The sequence below is a fragment of the Artibeus jamaicensis genome, unplaced genomic scaffold (assembly GCF_021234435.1).
Source record: "Artibeus jamaicensis isolate MK-2021 breed Jamaican fruit bat unplaced genomic scaffold, CSHL_Jam_final scaffold_1964, whole genome shotgun sequence".
In the NCBI taxonomy this organism is placed as follows: Eukaryota; Metazoa; Chordata; class Mammalia; order Chiroptera; family Phyllostomidae; genus Artibeus; species Artibeus jamaicensis.
Genome location: NW_026522030.1, coordinates 71,372,358 through 71,390,434, shown reverse-complemented (window position 1 = coordinate 71,390,434; position 18,077 = coordinate 71,372,358). Strand labels below are relative to the sequence as shown.

The 18,077-nt window shown below is 40.3% G+C and overlaps 1 protein-coding gene across 1 annotated transcript in view; it reads right to left on the bottom strand.

The window, feature by feature from the left end:
• FBP2 (fructose-bisphosphatase 2) overlaps positions 1 to 18,077 on the bottom strand; it is a 59,871-nt gene that overhangs the window by 17,933 nt on the left and 23,861 nt on the right. Inside the window, exon 4 of the mRNA XM_053656431.1 lies at positions 15,277 to 15,417. Coding sequence (XP_053512406.1) covers positions 15,277 to 15,417 — 141 coding nt within the window. The remainder of the gene's footprint in view (positions 1 to 15,276; positions 15,418 to 18,077) is intronic.

The following is an 18,077-nucleotide window of genomic DNA, read 5'->3' as shown; positions in this document are numbered from 1 at the left end:
CACCTAGACTACTAATTTATAAGGAACCTAGCTGTTCCCCCAAGTTTTCACCCAAGTTTTCACCCTCAGTGAATCCTACTATTTTCAGAAAGACCTGGACTATCAGCAGTGAGAGGAAAAAGTTATACAAGTAAGATTTTTCATAAAGGTGGGGATACAGTTCAAACACTATTTTGTGGTCCAGTTGTTATATCATAGTGATTTAATTTTGTAAGCCATTAAAAGTTCCTGGTATCCCAGTGACTCTTTTGTAAAAATACATTTTATTGATTATGCTATTACAGTTGTTCCAGTTTCCCCCCTTTATTGTCCTCTGTCCTGCAAACCACCCCCTACCCATATTCTCCCTCTTCAGTTCATGTCTAGGGGTCATACAAATAAGTTCCTTCACTTCTACATTTCCCAGACTATTCTTAACCTTCCCCTGTCTATTTTCTGCCTATCATTTATGTTACTTATTCCCTGTACCTTTTCCCCCTCTATGACCCTCCCACTCCCCCGCTGATAACCCTCCATGCGATCTCCATTTCTGTGGTTCTGTTCCTGTTCTAGTTGCTTGCTTAGTTCATTTTAGTTTTGGGTTTTTTTTTTTAGGTTTGGCTGTTAATAGTTGTGAGTTTGTTGTCATTTTACTGTTCATATTTTTTATCTTCTTTTTCTTAGATAAGTTGCTTTAACATTTCATATAATAAGGGTTTGGTGATGAGGAACTCCTTGAACTTCACCTTATCTGGGAAGCACTTTATCTGCCCTTCAATCTAAATAAAAACTTTGCTAGACAGAACAATCTTGGATGTAGGTCCTTGCCTTTCATAACTTGGAATACTTCTTTCCATCTCCTTCTTGTCTGTAAGGTCTTTTTTGAAAAATCAACTGATAGTCTTATGGAAACTCTTTTTAGGTAATTCTCTCATTTTGTCTTGCCAATTTTAATATTCTCTCCTTATCTTTCATCTTGGGTAATGTAATTATAATGTGCCTTGTTATGTGCTTCCTTGGGTCCAACTCCTTGGGGGCTCTGAGCTTCCTGGACTTCCTGGAAGTCTATTTTCTTTGCCAGATTGGGGAAGTTCTCCTTCATTGTTTTTTAAAATAAGTTTTCCATTTCTTATTCTTGCTCTTTCTCTTCTCCTTCTGGCACTACTATGATTCAGATGTTGGAATATTTAAAGTTGTCCTGGAGGTTTCTTCAGCCTCTCCTTGTTTGTTTGTTTGTTTTTTTATTCTTTCTTCATCCTGTTCTGGTTGAGTGTTTCTTTCTTCTGCTCCAAACCATTGATCTGAGTCCCTTTTTCCTTCCCTTCACTGTTGGTTCCCTTCACATTTTCCTTTATTTCACTTTTCATAGCCTTCATTTTTTCCTCTATTTTGTGACTATACTCAACAAATTCTTTGAGCTTCCTGATTATCAGTGTTTTGAACTGTGCACCTGATAGGTTGGCTATCCCCTCATTGCTTAGCTGTATTTTTTTCTGGAGTTTTGATCTGTTCTTTCATTAGGGCAATTTTTTTTGTCTTGGTGCATCTATCATGTATTAAGGGGTGAAACCTTAGGTGTTCACCAGGGCAACTCAAGCTGCTGTGTTTGATGCATTCAGTGGGCGAGGGTCCCAAGAGGGAACAGTGCTGCTTGCTCCACTCTCTGCTGGCTTTCAGTCATTTCTGGGGCTACACAAAAGCAAATTGGGCCTTTCTGGTGCTGATTCCTTGTTGGGTGGGTTTGTGTACATGCTAGGACCCGGTGGATCTCCAGAAAACTCTCCTGTGAATCTGGGAGTTTCTTCCAATGCCATAACGCTCACAGATTTTTTCAGTCAGAGCTTTTGAGGCTTTATTTTTCCACACTGGGACCCTGGATTTCAGTGTGTCTCACTCCCCAGTTGTTCTTCTCAGTTTATCAGCATGCAAATGTGGGAGCACCCACTCTGCTAGGGTGATCCTCTCCACACTGGCTTCCCACCTCCACCTCTCCTACTGATCTGGATGAATTTTTCTTCTTTAACTCCTTAGTTGTCAGACTTCCATATAGTTTGATTCTCTGTCAGTTCTGTTTTTTGTTTTTAAATTTGTTGTTGTCCTTTCTGTTGTATGAGAAGGCACAGTGTATCTACCTATGCCTCCATCTTGGCCAGAAGTCCCCAGTGACTCTTACATGAGGTAAAGAGGAAATCTCTTCCAACGGAAATTATATGTACTTGGCATAAGGAATAGTTGATAAAAATTGAAGAAATTCTCAGAAGTATAAATAAAGGACTTCCGCCAAGATGGAGGTATAGGTGGATGTGCCGTACCTTCGCACACAACCAAGTTTAGGGACAACTAAATATTAGCATCAGAAAACACAACCAGAACACGGAAAACTGAACTTTTCGGAAGTCCGCTAACAACAAATTCTTCAGCCCAACCGGTAAGGGGCGAAACCGGCGTCTGGTGAGGAGTTGAAAAGGAGGGCTTGGTCGACCCGGGCGCAGAATCCAGACGCGCGAATCCGGACGCGCAGGTTCCAGATGCAGGATTGGACTTGGTGAGCGACCGAGCGACCCACCGGGTGAGCGACTGCGGAGGAGACAGTGGGGAGGCGATGCAGCATGTTGACTGCGGTTGCCTGATTGCGCGCAAGCGAGGGAGTGGGCGATAGAGGGCGCCGCCATTTCCCCGCTCTGACCACGCCCCCACATACAGCCTCACAACCCAGCGACCTGGGAGTCCAAGGTGCCGCTTCTCTCATTTAAAGGGCCAGAACAGACCAAAAATGTCGCAGGGAGACCTCAAAGCCCCAGAGATAAATCTAAGTGACGAAGAAATAGCAAAACTCTCAGATGCACAGTTTAAAACACTGGTCATCAGCTTCCTCATAGATCTGGTTGATTATAGCCACAAATTAGAGAAACATATGAAGGCTAAATTAAGGGAAATGAATGGAATTCCACAGGAAACCCATAGAGATGAAAAGGAAACTGGGACTCAAATCAATGGTGTGGACCAGAAGGAAGCAAATAATGGCCAAACAGAAAAGAGTCAAGGAGCAAGAATTCAAAGAAATGAGGAGAGTCTTAGGAACCTCCAGGACATCTTTAAACGCTCCAATATCCGAATTATAGGGGTACCAGAAGGGGGAAAGGCACAACCACCAGTGGAAAAATTATTTGAACAAATAATAAAAGAAAATTTCCCCAATCTGGCAAAGGAAATAGACTTCCAAGAAATCCAAGAAGCCAAGAGAGTACCAAAAAAGTTGGACTCAAGAAGAAACACACCAAGGCATATCATAATTACATTAGCCAAAATTAAAATGAAGGAGAGAATCCTAGAAGCAGCAAGAGCTAAGGGGACAATCACCTACAAAGGAGTCCCCATCAGACTGTCAGCAGATTTCTCAAAAGAGACCTTACAGGCAAGAAGGGGCTGGAAAGAGGTATTCCAAGTCATGAAATCTAAAGACCTACAACCAACATTGCTCTATCCAGCAAAACTTTCATTTAGAATGGAAGGACAGATAAGGTGCTTCTCAGATAAGACCAAATTCAAGGAGTTCATCATCACCAAGCCCTTATTATATGAAATGTTAAAGGGACTTATCTAAGAAAAAGAAGTTAAAGAAACATGAACAGTGAAAGGACAACAAACTCACAGTTATTAACAACCACACCTAAAACGAAAGCAAACTAAATGAACAGCTAGATCAGGAGTGGAAATATAGAAATGAAGATCTCAAGGAGGGTTAGCAACAGGGGAGTGGGAGGAGGAGATGGGGGGAGAAGGTACAGAAAATAAGTAGCATAGACAGTAGATAGAAAATAGATGGGGGGGGGCAAGAATAGCATGGGAAATATAGAACCTAAAGGACTTGAGACACATGGACATAAACTAAAGGGGGGTAATGGTGGGGATGGGGGGGGTAGGGTGGAGGGGAATGAAGGGGGGAATAGAACAACTGTAACAGCATAATCAATTTAAAAAAAATTTAAAAAAAGAAAAGAAAAAAAAGAAGTATAAATAAAATCATGCCCAGTCCCCATATAGTCACCATGGTCACTATCTGTCAGAAAGTCCCTGTGGATGTGATTAGTTAGCTGCATATATCATCTTAAAGACTGGCTATTTCCCTCAGTCACTAGAGGAAAAACCAGGTCCTGGAAATCTAATCAATTTTGATAAATTTTGAAGACTAAGAAAGTGAAAATTCCCCAAGATGATCCCTCAGAGCTGGCAGCTAGACTAAAAGGTTCCTAATGAACATACATGACATTCCCACAATATAAAGAGACAAGGTCATGCTGACCATGTGTGAAATAAGACAGTGACAAGGATACTCAGTGACTGCAAAAATAACTAAAGATTCCTCTCTTCTGCAGAACTTGAATGATAACTGCTTCTTTACCATTGAATCCCCATGCTCACTTTAATCTTCCCACCTCCTAGATAAAAATTATCGATGTATGTAATCATTAATTTTACTCACTTCTAGACAACACCCAATCTAGGACTAACTCTGTCTCAAATCCTCCTTAGAATCATCACGCAAAATATGTGCTATTATAAGCCCATCCCAACTCTCTCTTATCTTACCACAACAACCCACAGTTGCTCTATAGTGAATTCTCCATGCTCAGTAAACCTATCTTACTTCATTATAGGTATGTTCATGATGGTCTCTGGTTCAAGGTCAGGCACTTGATTTAATGTGGTAAATTAGATACTCCTCCCCGGCATTTGAATGAGAGACAAATCAGGGGTGGTGTTCAGACCAGACTTGCTGTGCTACCAGACCATTCATGTGATTGCTATTTCCTGGTCCTCTAGACCTGCCCATTTCTAGCCCAAAGCTTTAGCTTTCCCATGAATGCAGTAGCATCCTTTACTTCATTGAGCCATAATCCTTTTCTCTCTTGCTTATTAGTAAAGAGCAAGACAGATACAAAACTATTGTCTAAATAATGTCATTCTCTTATGTATCCCTCTCTGAACTTGGGGATGAGGATACTCAGGTGCCTAGAGAGCTATTCCCTACTGTGGGAAGGAAATGGCTGTGGAGTCTTGCCCTAACTCGGAGGATATATTCCCTTGTTTTGATTCTGTGATCACTCACAACCACTGACTATTAAAAAGCTTCCCACAGCTTTGAGGACAAGATACCTTATTATTAGGCACTATATCTTTGTCACCCAGAAACAGTATCTGCCATTTGTAAATGAATGTCTCAACACTGTGGCTTATACCACACTGGAGAATGGTTAACATGAGATGGTCGCTCTGTATCTGAACACAAATGTGTTCTCTGACAAAATAAAATTATCATCTATGCAAACTCACAGGTCAGACAGGTCTGTCTGACCCATAAAGGAACTCAGTCCCATTAGGCCCTGCCACAGTAACCTGTCGGCCACTCTCCATGATTTTTTTCTATCTGTGACAACTGTCATAAGCTACTTCAACTTGAAGTCAACCTCCCAAACAACTTGTAGCTTCTTACACTGGATCTTTGCTCAAATGTACTTTTTAGTAGGGTAATGTGATCCAAAGGAATTTCATGCTAATAAAGAAGGATCAGCAGGGATTATACAGGGGTTTGTTTCTTCTTTCTGAGGTACAGTTAAGCTGTCAGTCCTACCTATGTTTAGAATCCTTAGTTGCACTCCTAAGCTAAATGTACCTACCTATTCCCTTTAGAACCACTTCAGAATATTCTCGGAGATATTTTGCTTGCAAAAAAAGTTTACTCAAAACTGGTAAGACAGAGAAGTACAAGACTGGCTTTAAATAGGTGTTCTAGGACAATTCCAATGTACTTGTGTCTCAGACGCACCAGCAGGGTGTCTGAGAATTCAAATTGATTCAACTCAACTCTGACATTATCTACCCAGAGACAGCATCTGATTCCAGGGTTTAAGGATTCAATCCTACAAGAATGCCCCCACTCTCCACTTCAGATGCTAGTCCCAAGCCCAGGTTGTTACCTGTGCTTCTGACTGGCTACAAATCAGAGGTTTTTAGAAGACCCAGTTCCTCCTCTTCAGGTTTGATTAATTTGATAGTGTGGCTCAGAACTCAGACAAATGTTTTACTTACTGAATTACCAATTTATTATAAAAGGATATAATGCAGGAGTAGCCAAATTGAAGATATGCATAGGGCAGGGTATAAACAAATGACACAGACCTTCCATGCCCTCTCTAGGCATTTAACTCTCCCCAGTCTCCATGTGTTCACTAACCAGAAAGGTCTCTGGACACCATCTTTTGGGGGTTTTATGGAGGTTTCATTACATAGGCAGGACTGATTAAATCTACTGGCCACTGGTGGTTTGGTCAACCTCCAGGCCCTCTCCCTCCCCTGGTGGTCAGAGATTAGGGTTGAAAATTCCAAACCTTTAATTATATGGTTGACTCCACTGATAACAAGCCTCCGTCCTAAGGTGCTTTCTGAAAGCCATCTCAATAATATAACAAAAGATACCTTAATCGCTCCCAACACTTAGGAAATTCCAAAGGTTTGAGGAGCTGTCATGCAGGAACCATGGACAAAAATTAACTATATATGAGAAATACATTTCAGTCATCTGAATGACCACATATATACATTTCTTATAAACCACAATATCACAACCTGAGTGTGACTCATGGCTCCAGGGCTACTAGCATAACTTTAGGCAAGTTACTTACCTTCTCTGTGCCTCATTTTCCTTACCTAAAAATGGGAATAATAGGAGGAGCTACCTTAGGGAGATGCTGTAAGGCTTAAACACATTCATACATGCAAAGTGCTTGAAACAGATAGCAACCCACCACTTAATAAGCCCTGTATAACTGTCAGCTATTATTGCAGAACAGTTTTAGAAAGGTTGTTTTATTGTCTGAGAGTAATATTTTTGAACTACATAATTTCTCCAGTTTTGACTGTTTCTTTGAAAATAAGGAGAATTTAGGGGATAAGCACACTGAAACATCAGTGGGTTTTGATCTTATTAGTTTATTTATGAAAATTTATATTTGAAAACATACTGGGTTTCCATTGTATAAAGTTTAGTTTGACTTTGTTTTGAAATGTTGTTACCCTCCTCTCTCCACACACATGCACCAACATGTAAACTCCACCAGGGCTGGAATGTTTGCCTGCTTCATCAGTGCTGTATCTCCACCTAGAATGGTGCTTTGGGACTTTTAGGACATACTAGATGCTCCATAAACATTTGTAAATTCAAATTAAATTGAAATACTGAACAAGTGCTTTTGGGTTACTGAACACTAGAAACTTTGAAATGGTCTCGGGAGAGGAGGGAAGATGGCCACAGAGTAGGACGGAGCAGATTCCAGTTCCTTGAACACAAGGGAGAGAATCCTGGCTGATCAGCGGAGGAGAAGCCAGGCAGCCAGCAGTTCCTCAGCATATATGAAAATAAGGGACCAGATATCCTGACGGTCATGGAGGATCCAGATGGTAGGGAGATGGCAGCAGTACAGTAGAGTCTTGGGGATGGAGCAAAGACAGAAGCAGCAGGGACTTTGGGGGGTGCACAATCTGGGGCTCAGTGCCCGCGCGCAGTGCGCCTGGGTTGGCACCCAGCACTCCAGACCGGCTCCCGGTGCATCTCCCTCAGACTGGTCGGGAGCCCTGGGCCTGCCAAAGGGACTGGAACAAAGACAGGAGCAGCAGGGTCTTCAGCCGGTGCACAGTCCGGGGACCAGTGCCCAGCGCACAGCGCACCTTGGTGGGCACCAGACTTGTTTGGCAGATTTTGCAGAGAGGGTGCTAAGGACAAAGGCCCTCAACCATGGACTCTGTGGTCACCAGCCCTGGAGAACTGAGAGGCACAGTGTGGGGCTCTGACTCCGATAGTCACAGCCACCTGGTCTGCTCCCCACCCAGCCTGGCAGTGAACCTGAGGTTGGGTGGAGGGCCTGGAGTTCCCTCACAGAATTGGGACAGGTCTGTGCTGGATCTGGTGGGAACCAGGCAGCCTGGCAGGGCACACGCGCCCCGCAACCCAATCCACAGTGGTAACTCCTGGGAAAAGAGCGCTGTGAGGAAGCCTAGATCTTCATCGTAGGGAGCTGGGGAGAGGTGCTGGCAGTTTGGCTCCTGGGAGAGGGCTCGCAGAAAGAACACACTAATCACCCCTCAGAAAAACTGGTTTGGCCAGTTTGAAATCAACAAAAGATGTTTCTTTTTTTTCCTTTTTCTTTTTTTGAGTAATCTTTTATTTTTTTAATTTCATTATTGTTTTATCTGTCAGTACTTTTTTCTTCTTTTCTGTTTTATTCCTTCTTCCTTTCTTTCCAAACATATTGCTTTCTCCTCCATTGTCCTGCCTTTTTTTCCTTTTATTTTTTTTCTTTTACCCACAAGAGACACAAACAGCTTGAAACTGCAAAAAGACTAGAGCTGGACCCATAGAAGAGGCTGCCCAACAGTAGAGTCAGAGAGACAAATTTCACTTTGCTGTAGGAGAGAAGCCACCAGTTGCTGCATATTTGTATAATTATTAATTTTTTCCATTATTCCCACATCTTTTATATTTTAATAATATCTTTGTATTCCTCTGTCTGTATAGGCTTCTTTGCCTTGGCTGGTTATATTGTATCATTTGACAGGTTTTCTCTGTTCTCTCTTACACATTGTATTGCTAATTTTCTATTCTTCATGTCACTTGTGTTCATTTAGCATACTACCCAAAGTTCCATACCCCTTATCCAGACAGAACACACAGAGTCTGTCATATGATTGTTGCTCTAATATTATTGTAAATAATAGCTGTTCTATACAACTGTAAATACTTCACAACACATCTCCTGGATCTTAGTCTACTTCACAGTTTCCTCAATTCTGATACTGGAGTAATTAACTCTATTTGCTCATACACTCCACCTATTTACTATCCTGTACTCTCACCTTACCCCAGAATCTGACCGACCACAACCTCACTGCTTTCTAGATCCAACTCACTAGCCTTTCTTCTTCAACGGGAGACTTGTCTTGTGTTCATCCTCTCTTAAAAGTGGCAAGTTGGGTTGAAGATTATGGTTAACAGTATATATAGCCTAAAGATCTTCTATCTCTTCTCTACTGGATGTGACTGTAAATATCAAAATACTCTCTCACTGTCATAAACCATTTTGCCTCCCCCTCCAACTGATCACAAAAAACAAAAAGGAGTAGATGGAAGTGGAGAATGACAGGATAACCAAAAGAGTCTGCACCACTGAATTTCACAGGCATTCCACCACAGAAGTTCACACCATAAACCCAGGAAGTCAGAACAGATAAATTTAAGAAGCTGAGGCTAACAACAAGAGTCTCACAAACAATGGGAAGACAAAGAAATAATCCAAAAATGAAAGGAAAGGAGGATGCCTCAGAAAGAATGTTAGATAAAAAAGAGGCAAGTCAACTATCAGATATTGAATTCAAAGCACTGGTTATCAGGAAGTTCAAAGAGCTCACAATGAGTTACCAGAAACTATAGGGGAGCCACAATGATCTCACAGCAAACTATGTCAACATGAAAAAAAAAACCTATCAGCAAGGCACAAGAGAAAATGAAGAATACAATTTCTGAATTGAAGAACACATTTGAAATAATCAAAAGCAGAATTGATGAAGCAGAAGATCGGATCGGTGAGTTGGAGGACAAAGTAGAAAAAAACTCCCACAAAAAGCAAGAAAATGAAAAGAGGCTCAGAAAGAATGAAGAGGGATTAAGAGAAATGCAAGATAATACGAAACGTAATAATATCCAAATAATAGGAATACCACAAGGAGAAGAAGAAGAACAAGGGATAGAAAACCTATTTGAAATAGTAATGAGAGAAAATTTCCCTAATTTGATGAGAGAAAAAGTCACAATAATCCAGAAATAACAGAGTCCCAGTCAAGAGGAACCCAAAGAGGCCCACTTCAAGACAAATATCATTAAAATGGCAAAATTCCAAGACAAAGAGAGAATCCTAAAGGCAACAAGGCAGAAAAAGGAAGTAACATACGAAGGAGCCCCAATAAGGTTAGCTAATGACTTGTCAATGGAAACACTCCAAGCAAGAAGAGAATGGCAAGAAATATTCCAAGTAATGAGAACCAGAGGCCTACAACCAAGGTTACTTTACCCAGCAAGGCTCTCAATCAAGATAGAAGGCCAAATAAAGAGCTTCCAAGACAAAAGAAGTCTACAGGAATACGCCTTCACCAAACCAGCTCTGAAGGAGATGCTAAAAGGACTGCTTTAAGGAAGGTAAGAGAGACTGAGAGGAACGCAGGTACAAAAATGGCAATGAACAAGTATCTATCAAAAATAACATTAAATGTAAATGGATTAAATGCTCCCATCAAAAGACATAGAATAGCTGAATGGATAAGAAAACATGACCCACACATATTCTGGCTACAAGAGACCCACCTCAGGACAAAAGACCTACACAGACTAAAAGTGAAGGGCTGTAAACAAATCTTCCAAGCAAACAGACAAGAAAAAAAAGCCAGGGTAGCAACACTCATATCAGACAAAATAGACTTCAAGAAAAGGACCATAAAGCAGACCCAGAAGGTCACTTCATAATACTCAAGGGAAGAATCCACCAAGAAGATATTCACATCATAAATATATATGGACCCAACATAGGGGCACCCAAATATATAAAGAAAATCTTAGAGGATTTCAAGAAAAATATTGACAGCAACATAATTATAGTAGGGGATTTCAATACCCCACTGTCAAAAATGGACAGATCTTCCAAATGAAACATCAACAAAGATATTGTGGCATTGAACAATGCCCTAGATGAAATGGACTTAACTGATATATATTGAGCCCTTCATCCCAAAGAAGCTAAATACACATTCTTCTCAATGCACATGGAACATTTTCGAAGATAAAACACATGATAGGACACTAAACATGCCTCAACAAATTCAAGAACATTGAAATCATACCAAGCATTTTCTCCGACCACAAAGGACTGAAACTGGAAACCAACCCCAAAAGAAAAAACCCAAAACACCCAAAATCATGGAGACTGAATGGTATGCTATTAAACAATGAATGAGTCAAGAATGAAATTAGGGAAGAAATCAAAAAGTTTCTGGAAACAAATGAAAATGAACTCACAACAGCTCAAAACATATGGGACACAGTGAAGGCAGTCCTGAGAGGGACATCATAGGAATACAGGCCTACCTAAAGAAGATAGAAACATTTCAAACAAACAACCTAACCCTACACCTGCAATAACTCGAGGAACAACAACAAAGACAGCCCAGAGCAAGTAGAAGGAAGGAAATAACCAAGATTAGAGCAGAATTAAATGACATAGAGACTAAAAGCACAATTCTTAGGATCAATGAATCCAGGAGCTGGTTTTTTGAAAAGATAAACAAAATAAACAAGCCTTTAAGTAAGCTCATCAAGAAAAGAAGAGAGAGGAACCAAATAAACACAATCAGAAAGGAAAGAGGAGAGATTACAACTGACACCACAGAAATAGAAGGGATTGTAAGAAATTACTATGAAGAACTGTATGCCAAGAAATTTGAGAACCTAGGGGAATTGGACACATTTCTAGAAAAATATAATCTTCCAAAACTCAATGAAAAAGAAGCAGAAAACCTGAACAGACCAAATAACAGCTGATGAAATTGAAGCAGTAATAAAAAATCTCCTGAAGCACAAGAGCCCTGGACCAGATGGTTTCACAGGAGAATTCTACAAAGCATTTAAGGAACAGCTAACTCCTATTCTTCACAGGCTATTCCAAAAAATGCAAAATGATAAAAAAAATCCCAAACTCTTTTTGTGAAGCCAGCATCATCCTAATTCCAAAACCAGATAGAGACACAACAAAGAAAGAAAACTTCAGGCCAATATTGCTAATGAACATAGATGCTAAACTCCTCAACAAAATATTGGCAAATCACATCCAAAAATACATTAAAAAGACCATACGCCAGGAGCAGATGGAATTCATCTCAAGGATGCAAGGATGGTTCAATATTCACAAATTAGTAAATGTAATACACCACATAAGCAAAAGCAAAGACAAAAATCACACGATCATATCAATAGACGTGGAAATAGCTTTTGATAAGGTACAACACCCATTTATGATAAAAAAAAAACACTCAGCAAAGTGGGAATACAGGGAGCATTCCTCAATATAATACAGGCCATATATGAGAGACCTACAGCCAACATCATACTCAATGGGCAAAAACTAAAAGCTTTTCCACTAAGATCAGGAACAAGGTAAGGTTGTCCACTTTCACCACTTATATTCAATATAGTATTGGAAGTTTTAGCCACAGCAATCAGACAAGAAAAGGAAATAAAAGGCATCTAAACTGTAAAGGAGGAAACAAAACTGTCATTGTTTTCAGATGACATGATAGTGTACATAGAAAATCCTATAGACTCTACTCAAAAACTCCTTGACCTAATAAATGAATTTGGTAAAACAGCGGGTTACAAAGTCAATATCCAGAAATCAAAGGCATTTTTGTATACTAACAATAAATCATCAGAAGCAGAAATCAAGAAAAGAATCCCATTCCATATAGCAAAAACAAAAATAAAATATCTGGGAATAAACCTAACCAAGAATGTAAGAGACCTGTATGCAGAAAACTGCACAACGCTGAAGAAAGAAATCAAGGAAGACACAAACAAATGGAAACATATACTGTGTTCATGATTTGGAAGAATTAACATCATCAAAATGTCCATACTACACAAAGATATTTACAGACTCAATGCAATACCTATTAAAGTACCAATGGCATATTTCACAGACATAGAACAAACACTTCAAAAATGTATATGGAACCATGAATGTCCCCAAATAGCAGCTGCAATTTTGAGAAAGAAAGAACGAAATACGAGGGACCACAATACCTTATACCAAACTGTATTATAAGGCCACTGTAATCAAAACAGCCTGGTACTGGCATAAAAACAGGCACATAGACCAATGGAAAAGAACAGAGAGCTCAGAAATAAACCCAAATCTCTATGGACAATTAAAATTCAAAAAAGGGGGCAGCAACATAAAATGGACTAATAATAGCCTCTTCAACAAATGGTGTTGGGAGAACTGGACAGCTACATGCAAAAAAAATGATACTTGATCACCTACTTACACCACACACAAAAATAAATTCAAGGTGGATAAAAGACTTAAATATAAGCTATGATACCACTAAAGTCCTAGAGGAGAACATTGGCAAGAATCTCAGATATTTCATACAGCAACATTCTTACTGATATGTCCCCTAGAGCAAAGAATATAAAGGAAAGAATAAACAAATGAGATCTCATCAAAATAAAAAGCTTCTGCACAGCTGAAGAAAACAGTATTAAAATAAGACAATCAACTGTATGGGAAAACATATTTGCCAATGATACCTCAGACAAAGGTTTAATCCCCCAAATATACAAAGAACTTACACGACTCCACTCTCAGAAGACATCTAACCCAATTAAAAAATGGGCAAAGGACTTGGACAGACACTTCTCCAGGGAGGACATACAGAATATCCAGAGACACATGAAGAGATGCTCAATATCCTTAGCTATCAGATAGATGCAAATTAAAACCACAATGAGATACCACTTTACACCAGTCAGAATGGCTATCATAAACAAAGCAACAAGCAACAAATGTTGGAGAGATTGTGGGGAAAAGGGGTTCCTAGTTCACTATTGGTCGGATTGCAGATGGGTACAACCATTATGGAAAACAGTACGAAGTTTTCTCAGAAAAATAAAAATGGACCTGCCTTTTGACCCAACAATTCCACTGTTGGGATTATATCCAAAGAACCCTAAAACACCAATCCAAAAGAACCTATGCATCCCAATGTTCATAGCAGCACACTTTATAATAGCCAAGATCTGGAAGCAACCTAGGTGCCCATCAGTAAATGAATGGATCAAAAAATTATGGTACATATACACAATGGAATTTTATGCAGCAGAAAGTCCTACCCTTTGCAACAGCATGGATGAAACTGGAAAGCATTATGCTGCGTGAGATAAGCCAGGCACTGAAAGACAAATACCATATGATCTCACCTTTAACAGGAAGCTAAACAACAAAACAAACAAGCAAGCAAAATAAAAACAATGACATTGAAGTAGAGAACAGGGGGACAGCAACCAGAGGGAAGAGGGGAGGAAATTTCAAGGGAAAAAGGGGAAGGATTTACAGGAACTAGTGTGAAGGACACATGGACAACACTAAGGGGGTGGAAATGGAGGGAGGTGGGGAGCACGGGGGTGGGCTGGAATGGGAGTAAAAGACAGAATACTGTACTTGAAAAATAATTAAATAAAAAAAGAAACTTTGAAATGGTCTCAATCAAAATTATTTGAATTTTCACAAAACCTGACTATATTTGGCAAAGTGGTTCACAAGTGACAGGCAAAGCATCCAAAAATTTAAAGAGAAATTCTATAAGTTGCAAATACTTTACAAATTTTCTGCTGAACATTTTAAATGTACACTTGCCATGAAAATTCATCCTTATTTGAACACTTGTGCCTTTGTCCAATTATTTCTTCCTTTACTCTGCATCATACTGTCTGATTTTTTCATCTGCCCTGAGGATGTGCCTCTTCTTTTTGAGCATTTTCTCAAGGGGAGGAGAAATACTACTGAGCATTTTCTCACAGTGAGAAATAAGGAGCATAACACAGAACCTGATTAAGCAGTTTTCTACCAGTCTTTCTGTCTACTTGGAAGAACATGTAGATTAGGGGAGGTCCTGCAAACCTGTGCTGTCCAATAGGGTAGCCACCAGTCACATGCAGCTTTTTAAGTTAATTAAAATGAAATAAAATGATAAAACCCGGCTCCTCAGCCACACTAGTCTCATTGCAGATGTTCAGTAGTCACATGAGGCTAGTGGCTACTGTATTAGACAGCATAGATCATAAAACATATCTATTACCATACACAGTTCTATTGTAAGGTACTGCTCTAAAGAATTCATGTTTGTCTGGCAATCAGCAGCACTGAGATTCTTAAATCATTGTGTTCCCATAAACCAAAGAGGAATAAACTCTAAGAACATGGTCTGAATTGATATGATTGAACCTGCAGGACCCCTCAAATTCCCTCACTTGGACAAAGGTCCTTAATGTTTTTTTATGATGTTTTGGCTCTAAAACTAGGCTCTCTGGCCCCAAAAGCAAGTATTAAAAATGGCCAGGAAATTATCCCAGGGGACTAGAATTGAAGTACAGAGCTCCATGGAGTCGTAAGAGCTGATAATGCCATGCTGGATACTTACTGGGTCAAGCATGAAGAGGTCCACTCCTTGCCCAGTGGAGAGAGCCACCAGGGTTGCACTGCCATAGAGTGCATAGCCTGCGGCCACAATATTGCGGCCTGGCTGCAGGGCATCCTTTTCAGAAGGCTCATCCTCTGTCATCTGAGGAAGAAGAGAAAAACATGGCATATTATCACCACTGAACAGAACCCTTTCCAAGGAGTGAGCTTCTTAACTCTCCTGAAGAATTACTTTTAAGGGTAAAATAATCATTTGTATTGTTATTGGACTCTGTATCTTTCAAAGTGCTTTCATAGTGTATGTGTAAAACAATGGAGAGGCTCAATACACTTTATTTTCCTAAAGGAAGAGGAATAGAGGTCAAAGAGGTACTCACACAACATCATGAATGCAGTGAGTGATGAAGCTGGGGCTGGACCCACATTTTCTGAAGCAAAGCCAGCGTCATTCTCAAAAACTAATGGAACATGGGGCCAGTTTATCATCTGCCAGTAACATCCTAACAACTTTGTCTTAAAACCAAATCTTATCCTTCTTTAAGGATTTATTTGAAGCATCATTTTACCTTTAATACTTTTATTATTTTACTATTTTTCTAGGGCTGCAAGTTAATTCAATAAAAAATAGCACATTCCCAATTTAAAAATAGGCAAATGACCTGAACAGACACTTCTCCAAGGAAGACATACAGAGGGCCCAGAGACATAGGAAAAGATGCTCAGCAACACTAGCCTTCAGAGAGATGCAAATTAAAACAACAATAACATATCACCTCACACCAGATAAAGTGGCCATCATAAACAAATCAATAAACAGCAAGTATTGGAGATGATGTGAAGAAAAGAGAACCCTAGTGCACTGTTGGTGGGAATGCAGACTGGTACAGCCACTATGGAAAACAGTATGGAACTTCCTCACAAAACTAAAAATGGAACTGCCTTCTGACCCAGCAATTCCACTGCTAGGATTATACCCTAAGAATCCTGAAACACCACTCCATAAGAACCTATGCACCCCCATGTTCATAGCAGCTCAATTTACAACAGCCAAGTGCTAGAAGCAACCTAAGTGTCCATCGGTAAATGAATGGATCAAAAAACTATGGTACATTTACACAACGGAATACTACACAGCAGAAGGAGCTCCTACCCTTTGCAACAGTATGGATAGAACTGGATAGATTATGCTAAGTGAAATAAGCCAGACAGTGAAAGACAGATACCATATGATCTCACCTTTAACCGGAACCTAATCAATAAAAGGAAAAAGCAAGAGAAATATAACCAGAGACATTGAAGTGAAGAACAATCTGAGAGTAACCAGAGGGGAGGGGATAAGGAGGAAAAGGGGGGAAGGGTTTTAAGAAGCAACTATAGAGGACACAGGAAAAAAATCAAGGGGGGGGTTGGAATCGGGAGAGAGACTGGGATGGCTGGGGGTAGGAGGAGTGGTGTAGGGAAAATGCAGACAAATGTACTTGAACAACAACAAAATAAAATAAGGCACATTCCTTCTAGTCTTTTTCCTTACTTACAGTCTTGCACTATTTCTAACACATTTTTTTACACTAGGTTATATTGTCACTTGACTTGTGTGTATACACTTTATTTCTAGATTCCCAGACCACATGCGGATTTTGAGAACAGGCCCCAGAGCAGTGATTCTAGTTGGATATGCATATTCTTGGGCCATGTCCCAGACCTCTAGAATCAAAAATGCTGGGCCTTCAGAATCAGCTCTCCTGGTAATTCTGATGCACAAAAAAAAAATTTTAGAACCACTGCTCTAAGGCACGGTTTCTTAAGAACCTTCGGGGAAGTAGAAGGCAAAGGTAGTATCAGGTTTTTCAATGAAAATCTGTAGTCATCCCCACTGAAGCTTTCAAAACATCTTTGTTCAGCCCTGGCTGGTGTGGCTCAGTAGATTGAGTACTGGCCTGTGTACCAAAGAGTCACCGCTCAGATCCTCCTATCAGGGCACATGCCTCAGTTGGGAGTCAGGTCCCCAGTAGGGGGTACATGAGAGGCAACCACACATTGATGTTTCTCTCCCTCTTTTTCTCCCTCCCTTCCCCTTTGTCTAAAAAGAAATAAATAAAATCTTTAAAAAAAAACATTAAAACACTTTGTTCAGCCATCAGAAGGATTGCATTTTCTGTATAGAAAACCAGAATTCTCCCACATCAGAGATTTTCCTTTCTCTAAGCCATGATTTTGCAGCCTGTGGCAAGCATAACACCCTCTCCTTGGTTTGGGGGAACTTGCACTGCAGTTTATTTTATTTATTTATTTATTTTAAAGATTTTATTTATTTAGAGGGGAAGAGAGGGAGAGAAACATCAATGTATGGTTGCCTTTCATGCATCCCCTGCTGGGAACTGGCCTGCAGGGAACTGGTCTGCAACCCCGGTATGTGCCCTGACTGGGAATCGAACCGCGATTGTCTGGTTCACAGGCCCGCGCTCAATCCACTGAGCTACACCAGCCAGGGCTTGCACTGCAGTTTAAAAAGAATCCGTTCTGTCCAACTCCTTCCACTGGTCTTTAAATACTCATAGACTCCTTGGCCTTAAAAAATAACAAGAAATACTTTCTAGATCCCAAGACTTCCCTCCAGCTACTGCCCCATCTATCTCTTCATCAATATCCTGGAGCAGCAGTGGTCCCCAATCATTCTGGCACCAGGCTCAAGTCAGCTGAGCTTTCTCATCCACTGGTCGGAGGTGGGGGTGTGAGCCTGGGAACAGGAGGCAGAGCTCAGGCAAGCTTCTCTTAAGGCCTGGTTCCTAACAGATCAGGGGA